Source organism: Lonchura striata, chromosome 36, assembly GCF_050655825.1.
Source record: "Lonchura striata isolate lonStrDom1 chromosome 36, ASM5065582v1, whole genome shotgun sequence".
NCBI classification, from domain to species: domain Eukaryota; kingdom Metazoa; phylum Chordata; class Aves; order Passeriformes; family Estrildidae; genus Lonchura; species Lonchura striata.
Window position 1 is genome coordinate 3,431,456 of NC_140738.1, and position 11,760 is coordinate 3,443,215.

Genomic DNA, 11,760 nt, shown 5'->3' on the forward strand with positions numbered 1-11,760 from the left:
TGCGCTAACGAGGGGCAGGAGAAGCGAGGCTCCTGGGCTTCCCGCAGAGGCGGAGGCACGGGAGGCGCAGGGCCGGGAAAGCCGTGGCGGGAGGCGCGGAGAAGTTTGTTTGTGTGGGCAGCTCAATCCCGGCTCGGCCCGGGCCCGTGCCGGGGCTGTTCCTCATCTCCGGCTTTCCCCTCACGCAGCCCGGGGGCGCCGAGAGCGCGGGGCGAGGCGGGGCCGTGCGCAGAGCCCGCCCCGAGCTCGCTGCCATTGGCCGCTGGTGCCGTCAGTCGCGGTTGCGGCGCGCTGATTGGTGGGAGCGGGGCGCGGCGCGGCCCCGGCGGCGGGCTGAGGGCGGCCGTGGCCGCGCAGCGCCGCCATTGGCCGAGCGGCTGTGCGGGCCCGGCAGCGGCGGCAGCGGCCGGAGCGCGGTGAGGCGGCGGCGGCGGAGCTCGGAGGCGGCCCCGGCGCAGGTGGGAGCCGCGCTGGGCTCTGCGGGGGCTCGGGGCCGGCTGCGGGCGGAGGGGGCGGCAGGGGGCTCCGGCGGCTCGCCGGTGCCGTGTCCGGCCCGTGCCGGCCCCGGGCCGAGGGCGCTGCGGGAGCGGCTGCCCGCGGTCTCCTTCCCGCCGGGGCCGGGCAGGAGCCGCTGCCGGAGCAGCGCTGGCTCGGCCCGGCTGCTGTGGGTAGGACAGAGGGGCTGCCCCGCGGCCGGGAGCGGGCGGGGAAATTCCCGTCGCCGGAGGTTCGTGTGCCCGGCGGAGAGCGAGGAGTCCTGTCAAAGTGACTTTATTGCCGAGCAGGGGCAGAGGCCGTGGGGCATTTGCCGTGCGCTCTCTGCCGTGGCTGTAGTCCGCAGCCTCCTTTTTATCCTCATTTTCCCGGCCGCATCTCCCTCTGCCTTTGCCCACCGGCTGAGTTCCTTGGAAGGTTCCGACTTCCCGATGCGCCTGCTGCCTGTCCTCGTTAATGTGCACCCTCCTTTTGTAGAACAGCCGATATTCATGGCTCTGTTAAGTCTTTGTTCTTCTCGGCGAATTTCGGGAATGTAGCGGGACTTTGAGCAGCTGTCTGGGTCAATTTGTAACATTTATTGGAACTGATGGTTTCTCCCGTTACTTCCTTCTCTACAACTCCCTGCCCCGATCTCCAGGCAGATTCACTCCTTGACTCTGTTTTGTCCTTCCCGGGTCCTCTTTGGTTTTGGGATTATTCTCGGTGCCCTCATTCCCTGTCCTTTTGTAGCCGTTTGTGGATCAGGAGGCCTGGCTGCCACCTGCATGCCCTGGCTCAGCTGCTGGATGAGCTGCACTGCCAAGGTGTGGAGCATGGTAAAAAGATGAGAGTTGCTGCAGCACAGAAGAGGAGAAGCAGCATTCCTTTAACCACTGGTGTGCTGGGGAGCCAGGAAACCGTGTCCCATTCCCATCCTTTCTGTGTTTGACCAATACATAAACTGCTCTCCTATTTCCTTTGTTATCCTTTTCACCACTTTTCCCTTGTCATCTCTTTACCAGCAGCAGTTTGAGTCATTTAGTTTTCCACAAACTCCTGCTTTTTCTGCTAACAGATAATCTGATCCCATCCCCTGGTGAAATGTTGTGTTCATCATTTCAGTGGCTTGGTCGGCAGGAAAGTCAGGAGCTGGAGCTGTCTGGTTGGTTCTTCTTTGGAGGACAGCTTGTAATGTAATGATGCCATTGAAATGATAAATGGGTTCTCAGTCTCCTGGTAAGAATTTGTGAGAAATGCCAATCACTTGGTTTTTAAATGTTAGAAGTTTAATAATAGTGAAATGGTTCTAAAAGTAGGAATACAATTAGACTAATTAAAATTTAGAGTTAGGATGATTACAAGACAATAAAAACAAAGACTTACAGATGTCCGGATGCTCTCTTGGGCACTTAAGCCACAACAACCATACCTTGTGAATAAAGGAATCACCCCTAAAAAAATACACTGTTGCATATTCATATATCCTTCATGGTTATGCATACACTCTATTTAAAACAAGAAACTCTGTCTGTTGTTGTATGTCAGCTGTTTTTTTAATCCCCACGGCGTGCTTCAGTCTGAGCAAGGCCTGAAGAAATTAGCTTCTTCTAGTAAGAAAACAATAAATTGCTCTTGTCTGGAGAATTTAGGTGTTCCTTGAGCGAATTTAGGTGTTCTCATTCCTTAACCCCCCCCCCCCCCCCCCCGCAATGCATATTTTCTCTTTTAACTACTAAAGCTTCATTTTATCTTCAAAGATACATTTACCATACTATTAAAATGTTAATACAGCACAACTTATCAATGTAACATAATACATATAGTAACTATCTGCGTGGAGCCAGATAACATGCATTTTTCACAAAATTTTTTTGGTTCCCAGGGGCTGGTCCATGGTGTTGTAGGATTTGTTCTGTTGGCCCTTTATCTTTTTCCCCATTTTTGGGTGCTCCCTGTAGCTGAAGTTGCATCAATTTACCATTTTTTTCTTACTCCTTCATCATATACTTGAATTCCAACTGATTTCCCTGAATTTGTTCTAGCAAAACCCCCAGTGCTCTGATACACCCTGTACAGCACAGACAGTGACAGCAGATGTTGGAGTGGGCAGAGGGATGATCCCCCCTTATTTTAGTGAAGTTTTCCCAACATTCTCCATTTGCTGTTTCCCTTTGCAGCTTCAGCCATTTCTGTTGCAGAGTCAGAGATCCTCAGCATGGGCTCTGCCTTCAGCTGTGCAGATTCCATCTGTGCAAGCAGGCAGAGCTTGGGGTGAGGGGCAGAGGGAATCAGCCAATTCCTGCCCCAGGCAAGAAGAGCCAGGTACTTTGTCCCCAATTTGCCCCAGCGGTGTTAATTTGCATTTCTGAAGCTCCTCCTGGGTGCCTGGAATGCAGCTTCTCTTCCACAGCAGCCTTCAGCAGCCTCAGTTGTGCCCCCCCCCACAATCTGCTGCTTTTTTTTTTCCTTCAAATCATCTATTTATTGTTTATGATTTAAAGGGTCACCTTTAAATCTCATCTAGTTTTGAAAATTTTGAAAAACTCTAATCACTTGGTTTTTAAAATTTTAAAAGTTTAATAATGATAAAATGGTTATAAAAATAATAATACAATTAGAGTTAGGACAATTACAAGACAAAAAGAGCAAAGAATTACGGATGTCCAGATGCTCTCGGACACTAAAGTCAAGAAAAGCTTGACTTGTGAACAAAGGAATCACCCTTAAACCAAGACACTTGTTGCATATTCATACATTCTTCATGGTTATGCATACATCCTATTCTAAACAAGAAACTCTGTTGTATGTCAACTGTTCCCTTTAATCTCCTGGCGTCTTCAAGTCTGAGCAAGGCCTGAAGAAATTAGCTTCTCCTGATAAGAAGCCATAAATTCCTCTCCTTTGGAAGATTTAGGTGTTCTTCGAAGGGAGCATCTCATTCCTAAAAAGAAAACTCCCCCCACATACATAATCTCTATTTTAACATTATGTTGTAACCTAAAACTACACTTAACACAATACGTAAGGGAATTAATACAGCATAACTTTCTAGCATTACACATATAATATTCATTGTAACATTTGCGAAAAGCCAATCATAAATATGCATTTTTCACAATCCCACCTCTTACTGCTCAAGCCAAATGATTTATAAAGAATATTTCCTGTCCTCTTGCATTCTTTGGACTCTGTTGGTAATCAAATAAAACATGGGATTAAACAAAGAAGAAATATCAAAACACTTGTAACACATAAAAGGAAGAATCCTAATTTCTTCCACCATCCCATTTTCAATACATTACCCCACCTGCTAGTTTTTAACGTTATTTTCCCATTTTTGGACTGATACCTGGGTCATAATTTTTTTCTGATATCCTTTGTTTTTTCCAGGATGACATCCTCATTGCCATCTATTTTCAACAATCTGTACACCCCATTCTTTAGCCAATAAATAGCGTAAAGCCAACCTATTTTAATGCACTGCAGGTGATGTTTGGCTTTGCAGACTCCATATTAATTCCAATGCCTGAGCAGCTTTGTTTATTATCTTCTCTATAACTGCTTGGAGTCATTTAATATGACTCAGGATATAATTTGGGGTTAACACAGAGCTAGACTGCTGTGCTTGTTTTACCTTTTTTTTTACTAACTGTCTCTTTACCGAATCTTGGACTATATTTCTAAGATCAAATGTAAAACAAATCCATCTCTCTCCTTTTGGACATTCCATGCCCCAAGTATTACTACTTTTTCCTAAGTTCTTTGTAATGTGATAATTTTCCCCCTTTTTCCTGAAGGTACTTAATTTGGATGGGTTATAACAGTGGCTGTTGACATGGGTGTGTGTAACAAAAAGGAACTTTGGTTTCTTTCCATGTGATACTTTCTGTAGCATTTGTGACACGATCTTGCTGCTGTCTCAGAAGGGAAAAGACAACAAATGAGAGACAGAAACAGGAATGACAGAGGTCTGGCTTGGCTTATACCCCCACCTCCCCTGCCTGGGGGGCTGCTGCCCACAGCAGGTACGTGTGATCTTCTCGCTGGTGAGTACAGTGCTCAATCCAGGCTTGCCCTCTGTTTCCCTTGTCACTCCTTTTTTACTCATTTCCAGGCAAATTGTTTTTGACACCTTTTAACTGTGGTTTTCCACCATTCCTCAGGTATCTCTCAGTCCACAGGCATTGATAATCCCCATCTACAAAAGCAATTTATTACTTCAATTTTTGAGGTCTTTCTGTATAGGGGATTGATTCAGTACTCAATACTTCTTGCCACGAGAACATAGATTTTGTGAGCTACAATGCCAATTATTCTCATAATTTAAACATTCACTTATAACCCAGCTGCCATGTCCAATATGGGGATGAATCAAATAAAGTATACAGCATAGTATTAATGGTAATTTCCTTCTTCCCTGTACAAGCCACAGGCTAAGGCCAGACTATCAGAACTCTTTGACTCAAACACTCCCGATCCTCCTGTTTGAAGTGGCAGTGTTCCTCTGCCAAGGAGGTGTCGGAGGCGTCTCAGGGCTTATTCAGGCAGGGCTTAGAACCAGTGATGCAAGCTTTGCCTTATTTCTCAGTTAGGTGTTATTCTTTGTACCTGCCTTGGATCATTTGGCTCTTCCCAAACCATTACCACCCAGTCCTGGTTGAAAGTCAATTTGGTATCACCTGGTTTAGATGTGATAGTCCATTCCTCACGTTTCTTCACAAATTCTTTTATTTTGCTGGCATGAATTCACCCTCTTTTCCATGGTTGGGATTGCTGCTTTAGTAGTACCTGGAAAGGACTTCTTAATAACACAGTGTTAAAAGAAAAACAATACTGCATTAACTTTCACCATTAGTTTTCTTCAAAACTTTCTGGGTTTAACTAAAAACTTTTTCTGTAGCTGCTTCTTCTTCTTGTATCCAGCTGTGCTAATTGCTGCAGAGGCCAATTCTTCTTCTTGTGAGCTATAATTAGTTAAATAAAAAAAGACTAGCCCAAATTTAACACAAGATGTATCACATCTCTTAGTTTTTTGCTTTTTAGGCAACATCCAACTGTTTTAGTCTTACAGACCCATTCTTCAGAACAAAAGCCTCCTTTACTTAACAAAAATCAGAAGGAAAAAAAAGAAGTCTTGTTTAAGAAAATAAAGCACATTGTGAGAGTCAGCTATCTCTGCTTTGATCTTATCTCTATTGGTGGTCCAGCTCTCCCTCTTTTTCACAGCTTTGCCTTTGACTGTACTTCCTCACTCCCCTCCCCTTGTTGTCACTCTGTCTAGCAGGAATGGGGGAGAACTTACAAATAGCTGCGGTATGGGAACTTGGGGCGTATTTCCCTCTTTCTCTTTCTCTCTCTTTCCCTTTCTCTCTCTTTTTCTCTCTTTTTCTCTCTTTTTCTCTCTTTTCCTCTCTTTTTCTCTTTTTCTCTTTTTCTCTTTTTCTCTTTTTCTCTCTTTTTCTCTCTTCTCTCTTCTTCTCTCTTCTTCTCTCTTCTTCTCTCTTCTTCTCTCTTCTTCTCTCTTCTTCTCTCTTCTTCTCTCTTCTTCTCTCTTCTTCTCTCTTCTTCTCTCTTCTTCTCTCTTCTTCTCTCTTCTTCTCTCTTCTCCCTTTCTCTCTCTTTCGCTTTCTTTTTCTCTCTTCACATTTCAACATCCACATTCCAATATCAGTCCACTTTCTAACATTAGTCCTACGTCCTGGAGAGGTGAGTCTGCCAATCACCTCTCCCTCCTTTTTCAACTTCCTTACAAATTTAATTACTTTTGTTATGTGTGTTCTGCAGGCCTTTAATTCACGGCACCCTCCACCAAGGGCTACCAGCTACCCACAGCTGACAGTGCTAAAACTAAAGACTTATTTTGCTGTCACAATTTTCCATTCACAAGCTTGAAAGGGTTGTAGGAACAAGGTAAACAAAAACTTACTTCTGAAGTGATCTTGCCTGCAATAAAAAATTTAAGGCAATGCTTGTTAGTGCAATATAATTTGCAAAGAAGCCAAGGTTTGATTTGGGAAGGGCATCTGAGGACACAGAGCATGAGTTTTACAAATCTATAATTTGAAGAGGGAATAGACAAAATGTGGATACAGTGGGGGAGACAGCAAGTAAGGAATTTATCTCTGCAATACTCTCTTTTTGACTGCCAGGAGACACTCTCTGAAGAGGTTCTTACAGTACAAACAATAACTGGATGGGAAGAGGCACTCTTGAATTTAAGCTTTGGTGTCAAAATAGGAAACTGCCCCTGAGCACTGCAGTGCTGGAGCACCCTGCTGCAAACTCACCAGAGGCAAGCCACTGCTGCCACGCTGCAGGGCTGCCTGCAGCACAGAGGGAACCATGGCCCAGCCCTCCCTGCAGGCCTGGGCAATCCACACAAGGAATCACAATTGCTTCATAGCTCTCTAACTCATTCAAGAAATAGGAAACTGTAGTAAACAGAGATCTCCCTCACCATCTTTTTCATATGTGTGTGTCACACACCCACTGTGATGCTGGAAGTAACAAATTGTTTACATTAGAAGATACTGAAACTTTTTCTTCATTTAGATTTGTAGTTTCCCTTTTCTATATGTAGCCACCTCCCATTCTGGGAAAAAATGAGCCCTATTTTTTTACAAGTGTTTTGTATGCACAATTTTATTTGCTGTTCTAGATACACTGCAAGTAGTTAGCACTTCCAGAAAAACTAGCAAACAAACAAAACAAAAAAACTAAGAAAGCAAAACACATTTGGGTACATGAAAAAGGACTGGTTGGAAGGAAAATTGTTTCTCATTGACCTACCAAGCAGTTGGTGTTACCTTTAGTTTAACTTTACACACTGAGAACACTTGATTAAACAGCCTGCATTGACTCAAATTAATAGCAGGTTTTGCTATGCCACAGCTGTAAACTAGTTTTTCAATCCTAGAGTACAGTAAGTTATGTATTTCAAGATAAAAATCACAATGCAAATTGGAAGAAATTTAGTACTGCATGAGGTGTGCACACAATTAATTTACCTCTAGAAGTCAGTTTATGACTTTCCTCTACTAGGATTGCAGTAGCTGCTATAGCTTGAATACACACTGGCCAGCCTTGATTTACTGGATCCCACATCTTTGATAAATAAGCCACGGGTCTCTTTACTCCTCCCCACTCTGGAAACAAAACCCTATGAGCTACCCCTTTTTTTCATTTACATACAAATGAAAGGGTTTTGCTAGTGAAGGTGAGCTTAAAGTTGATATTGGGGCTAGTTTTAACTTTTTTCTTAATTTTTCATTATCCTTTTTGATCCATTTTATATCATCTCCCTCTGTCAATTTTTTTTATTCAAAAATTTTACTGCCTGTGTATATCCTTCAATCCACAATCTATAATATCCCAATAATCTGAGTATCTTTCTGATTTCCCCCTTTGAAGAGGGAGGGGGAAGGGATAGAATCCCTGTGTTTCAGTCTGGGTTGAGCTTCCAACTACCCTTCCTAATCAAGTGTCCAAGATATTTTACCTCTGATTCTACAAATTGCAGCTTCCCTTTTGATACCCTTAATCCTTTTTCCCCAAGAAAATTCAAAAGCTTTATAGTAGCCTCTCTAACTTCAGCTTCAGCTTCCCCAGAAAGTAAAAGATTATCCACATATTGGATAATTTGTATTTCAGGGGGAGTGTGGAAAGTTTGTAGTATTGTTTCTAAAGCTTGTCCAAATAAGTTTGGGGATTCTGTAAGCCCCTGTGGTAGTTTTGTCCATCTTAATTGCTGTTTTCTCCAGTTAGTGGGTCCTTCCATTCAAAAGCAAAGATAACTTGCTCTCCTGGGCTAATGGGCAAGCCCAAAAGGGATCTTTAAGGTCCACTACACTAAACCACTGATGCTGGGGAGGAACTTTACTGAAAAGAGTATAAGGATTTGGTACCACTGGATAGCGGGTCTGAGTTCCTTTGTTAACCTCCCTTAAGGCTTGTACCAGTCTATAGCTCCCATCAGGCTTCTTTACTGGGAGTATTGGGGTATTATGGGGAGACATACAAGGTTCTAATGTCCCATCCTTTGTTAGTCCTTCTATTACTGGCTTTAAACATTCCCGTCCTTCTAAAGATACAGGATAGTGCCGTACACGTATGGGACAATTTTTTTTTCCTCAGTTGTAATCTTTATGGGGTCAATATTTAATCTTCCCCTATTTCCCTCCCCAGCCCAAACTTCCTTGTTAATTCTTCTTCCATCCTCCTGGCCTAGTTTTAAAAGTCTAGATGTCATCTTCCCATCTTCTGGAACAACCCCTATTCCTAATTTCACCTGTAAATCTTGTCCCAATAAATTGCTACCTGCCCCTGGGACCAAGAAAACATCTCTCATCCAAAATTTAGTTTCTCCTTCTATTACCACATTTTTAATAACGGGTACTGTGAAACTCTCCTTTTGCTCCTGTTACTATTACGGTATCTTTGCTTACACTATAACCTTTTGGAATATTTAACAGAAAGGTTAATTCTGCCCCTGTGTCTACCACAAATTCCAATTCTTCTTCTTGGGGACCCACTCTTAAAATTATCTCAGCATTCCCCACCTGGACCCACCTGCACCCCCCCCTCGGCCCCATGGCCCCGCGAGGGGAATTTGGGGAGGTGGGAGTGGGGCAGCGCCAAGGCCGGGCCCCCCCGCGCTGTCCTGGCGGGAGCGGCTGCAGTGGGGACCGAGTGCGGGCGGGAGCGGCCGAGAGCCCAGCGCTGCCCCAGCCCGACCTGCCCCAGCTCCATCCCTGCCCCTGCGCTGGGATGCAGTGGGGCTGGGGGGAAGAGGGAGCCGGCAGTGGGTGCTGGGCCTGGGGGCAGGAGGAGAAGGGAAGGAGAAGCAGGCTTGAGGAACAAAATGGTCAAACGATTCAGGTGGCAGAAGATGGGATTATGCAGGAGAAGGAGGAATAGCAGGAGGAAGAGGCGTGTGAGAATGAGGAGTGACGAGGAGGAGGAGGAGGAGGAGGAGCAGAAAGAGGAAGCAGCAGAAGGTTCCACCCCTCCCTGTGTCTGCAGCCTCCCCCCAGCCCCAGGAGCGCTGCTCCCCCCACATGCAGCAGGTGACTGTGGAGGGGTATCCACGATTTTCAGGGGGTGAATCTTGGTGTTTCTGAGCTTGCTTGGGCTAAATGTTGGTGCTTTGGTTTTATGTGGCAGCTGAATCTTTATGTTTTGGAGGAGGTTTTGCTGACTTGTGATGTTTGGGGAGTTTTTCATCTGTGTCTTGAAGTTTGTGGTGTGTTTGGGCTGAATCTTGGTGTTTTGGTGGTTCTTAGAGACACAAGATTCCCAATGACTTCCTGAGATGAACTTGGGCAAGGTGGAACCTGCATTCCAAGGTGCTCTCCTCTTGTTCTTTCCCCAAACCAGGATTTGTCATTTCCAGGGTGTGGCTGGATGGAGGAGGAGGAAAAGCCCCGGAGATGCTGCAGGAGGAGGAGCTGCAAACCCAGCCCAGGGAGCTGTGGGGAGGAAAGAGCCCCCCTCAGCCAGGAAGGCGGGCGGAGATCCAGCCAGAGCTCGGAGCTGGTGGAGAAGCCTCATGGCAGGGAGAAGCCCCACAAGTGCTTGGAATGTGGGAAGGGTTTCAGCCGGAGCTCCGACCTGATCGAGCACCAGAGGATCCACACTGGGGAGAGGCCCTACGAGTGTGGGCAGTGTGGGAAGAGGTTTCGGACCAGCTCCCATCTCTTCAGACATGAGCGGATTCACACAGAGGAGAGACCCTTCCTCTGCCCCGACTGCGGGAAGGGCTTCAAGCACAACTCCGACCTCACCGTGCACCGGCGCATCCACACCGGGGAGAGGCCCTACGAGTGTGGGAAGTGTGGGAAGGGCTTCAGTCACAGGTCTAACCTGGTCGACCACCAGGTGATCCACACTGGGGAACGGCCGTATGAGTGCTTGGAATGTGGGAAGAGCTTTGGGCGGAGCTCACACCTGAGAACACACCAGCGCATCCACACTGGGGAGAGGCCCTATGAGTGTCCCCAGTGTGGGAAGAGGTTTCACACCAGCTCCAGTGTCCTCCTACATGAGCGGATTCACACCGAGGAGAGGCCCTTCCGCTGCCCCGACTGTGGGAAGGGCTTCAAGCAAAACTCCCACCTCACCAAGCACCGGCGCATCCACGCCGGGGAGAGGCCCTACGAGTGTGGGAAGTGTGGGAAGGGCTTCTCACAGAGTTGAGCCTTGATCCAGCACCAACGGAGGCACCACTGAGGGAAGCCCTGTGAGTGCCCCACGTGAGGGAAGAGGTTTGAGTGAGGGAAGAGAGTGAGGGAAGAGCTTGGTGTGCTGCTGCAGCTCCATCCCCCATGGGAGGATCTGGGCTGGATGATCCCCAGTGACCCCCGTGGGGCAGAGCCCTGGTGTCCCCGTATGGGGAATAAAACAGAGAGTAAAGCAATGGAGCTGATAAAGGGGCCCGATATCTGAGGCCTGACTGAGCAGAAACTGTGGGAGACACAGACACAGTTTCAGTCTCCCTGGGGAAGAAGTGGCCAAGCAACATGGTGTGAGACTTTGTGATAAAATAAATGTTCCCAGGTTACTGGATGTCACCAAGAATGTGTAACCAATGGGAAATTGTTACCAAAAACAGAGCCCTCTATAAGCACCATACAAGTCAATCCCTGCATAAACACCTGATACACGCAATAAAATTGGCTTTGGTCTAAACTCGGATGTCCCCGTCTCTCCATGGTGGATAACCCTGTTGTGGGTGATCCCCGTTGGGTGGGGGAAGGTGCTGGAGGGATTTCTTTCCCTTCTCCTGGTGCTGCCGTGGTTTGGTTGGTAATAAATTCCCTCCCTGTGCCCAGGCCGGGTCTGTTGTCCCCGTGCCGGTGCTCGGGGCGGGATCTCTCCCGTTCCTTCTCTGCACTGCCGGGCCTCTCCTCAGCCAATGAGAGAACGCGGTGGAGAAGAGTCAGCCAATCAGCGAGAGCGGGGCTGATGACTCACCAGTTGCCGGGCAGACCCGCAGCAGGCAGTGTTCCCCACCTGGACCCGCCCTCCCTGCCCAGGGCCGGCCCCGCCGTGGGGTCCCCCCAAGTCCCTCCCCAGTGCCCCCATGAACTGGGCTGGGTTTAACTGGGAAGCTTTACTGGGAACACTGGGAGCAGGGGGCAGGGGCAGAGTGACAGCAGGGCTGGGGGGACACGACCCCCCCAAAATCAGCATCATGATTGAGCGGGGGGTCCTGGCTCGGCCCGAGGCCACGGGGAGGGGCTGCGGCCGCCAGTGGCTCAGGAGCTCTGTGGGCAGAGAAAAGGG

The 11,760-nt window shown here is 47.4% G+C and overlaps 1 protein-coding gene across 1 annotated transcript; it reads left to right on the forward strand.

The window, feature by feature from the left end:
* The first annotated feature begins 392 nt into the window (after positions 1 to 392).
* On the forward strand, positions 393 to 11,161 carry LOC146764038 (uncharacterized). Its single transcript, XM_085565639.1, has 2 exons — positions 393 to 458; positions 9,761 to 11,161. Exon 2 carries the CDS (start codon positions 9,880 to 9,882, stop codon positions 10,669 to 10,671), a length of 792 nt encoding a protein of 263 aa, XP_085421765.1. The 5' UTR covers positions 393 to 458; positions 9,761 to 9,879; the 3' UTR covers positions 10,672 to 11,161.
* Positions 11,162 to 11,760: the final 599 nt, after the last annotated feature.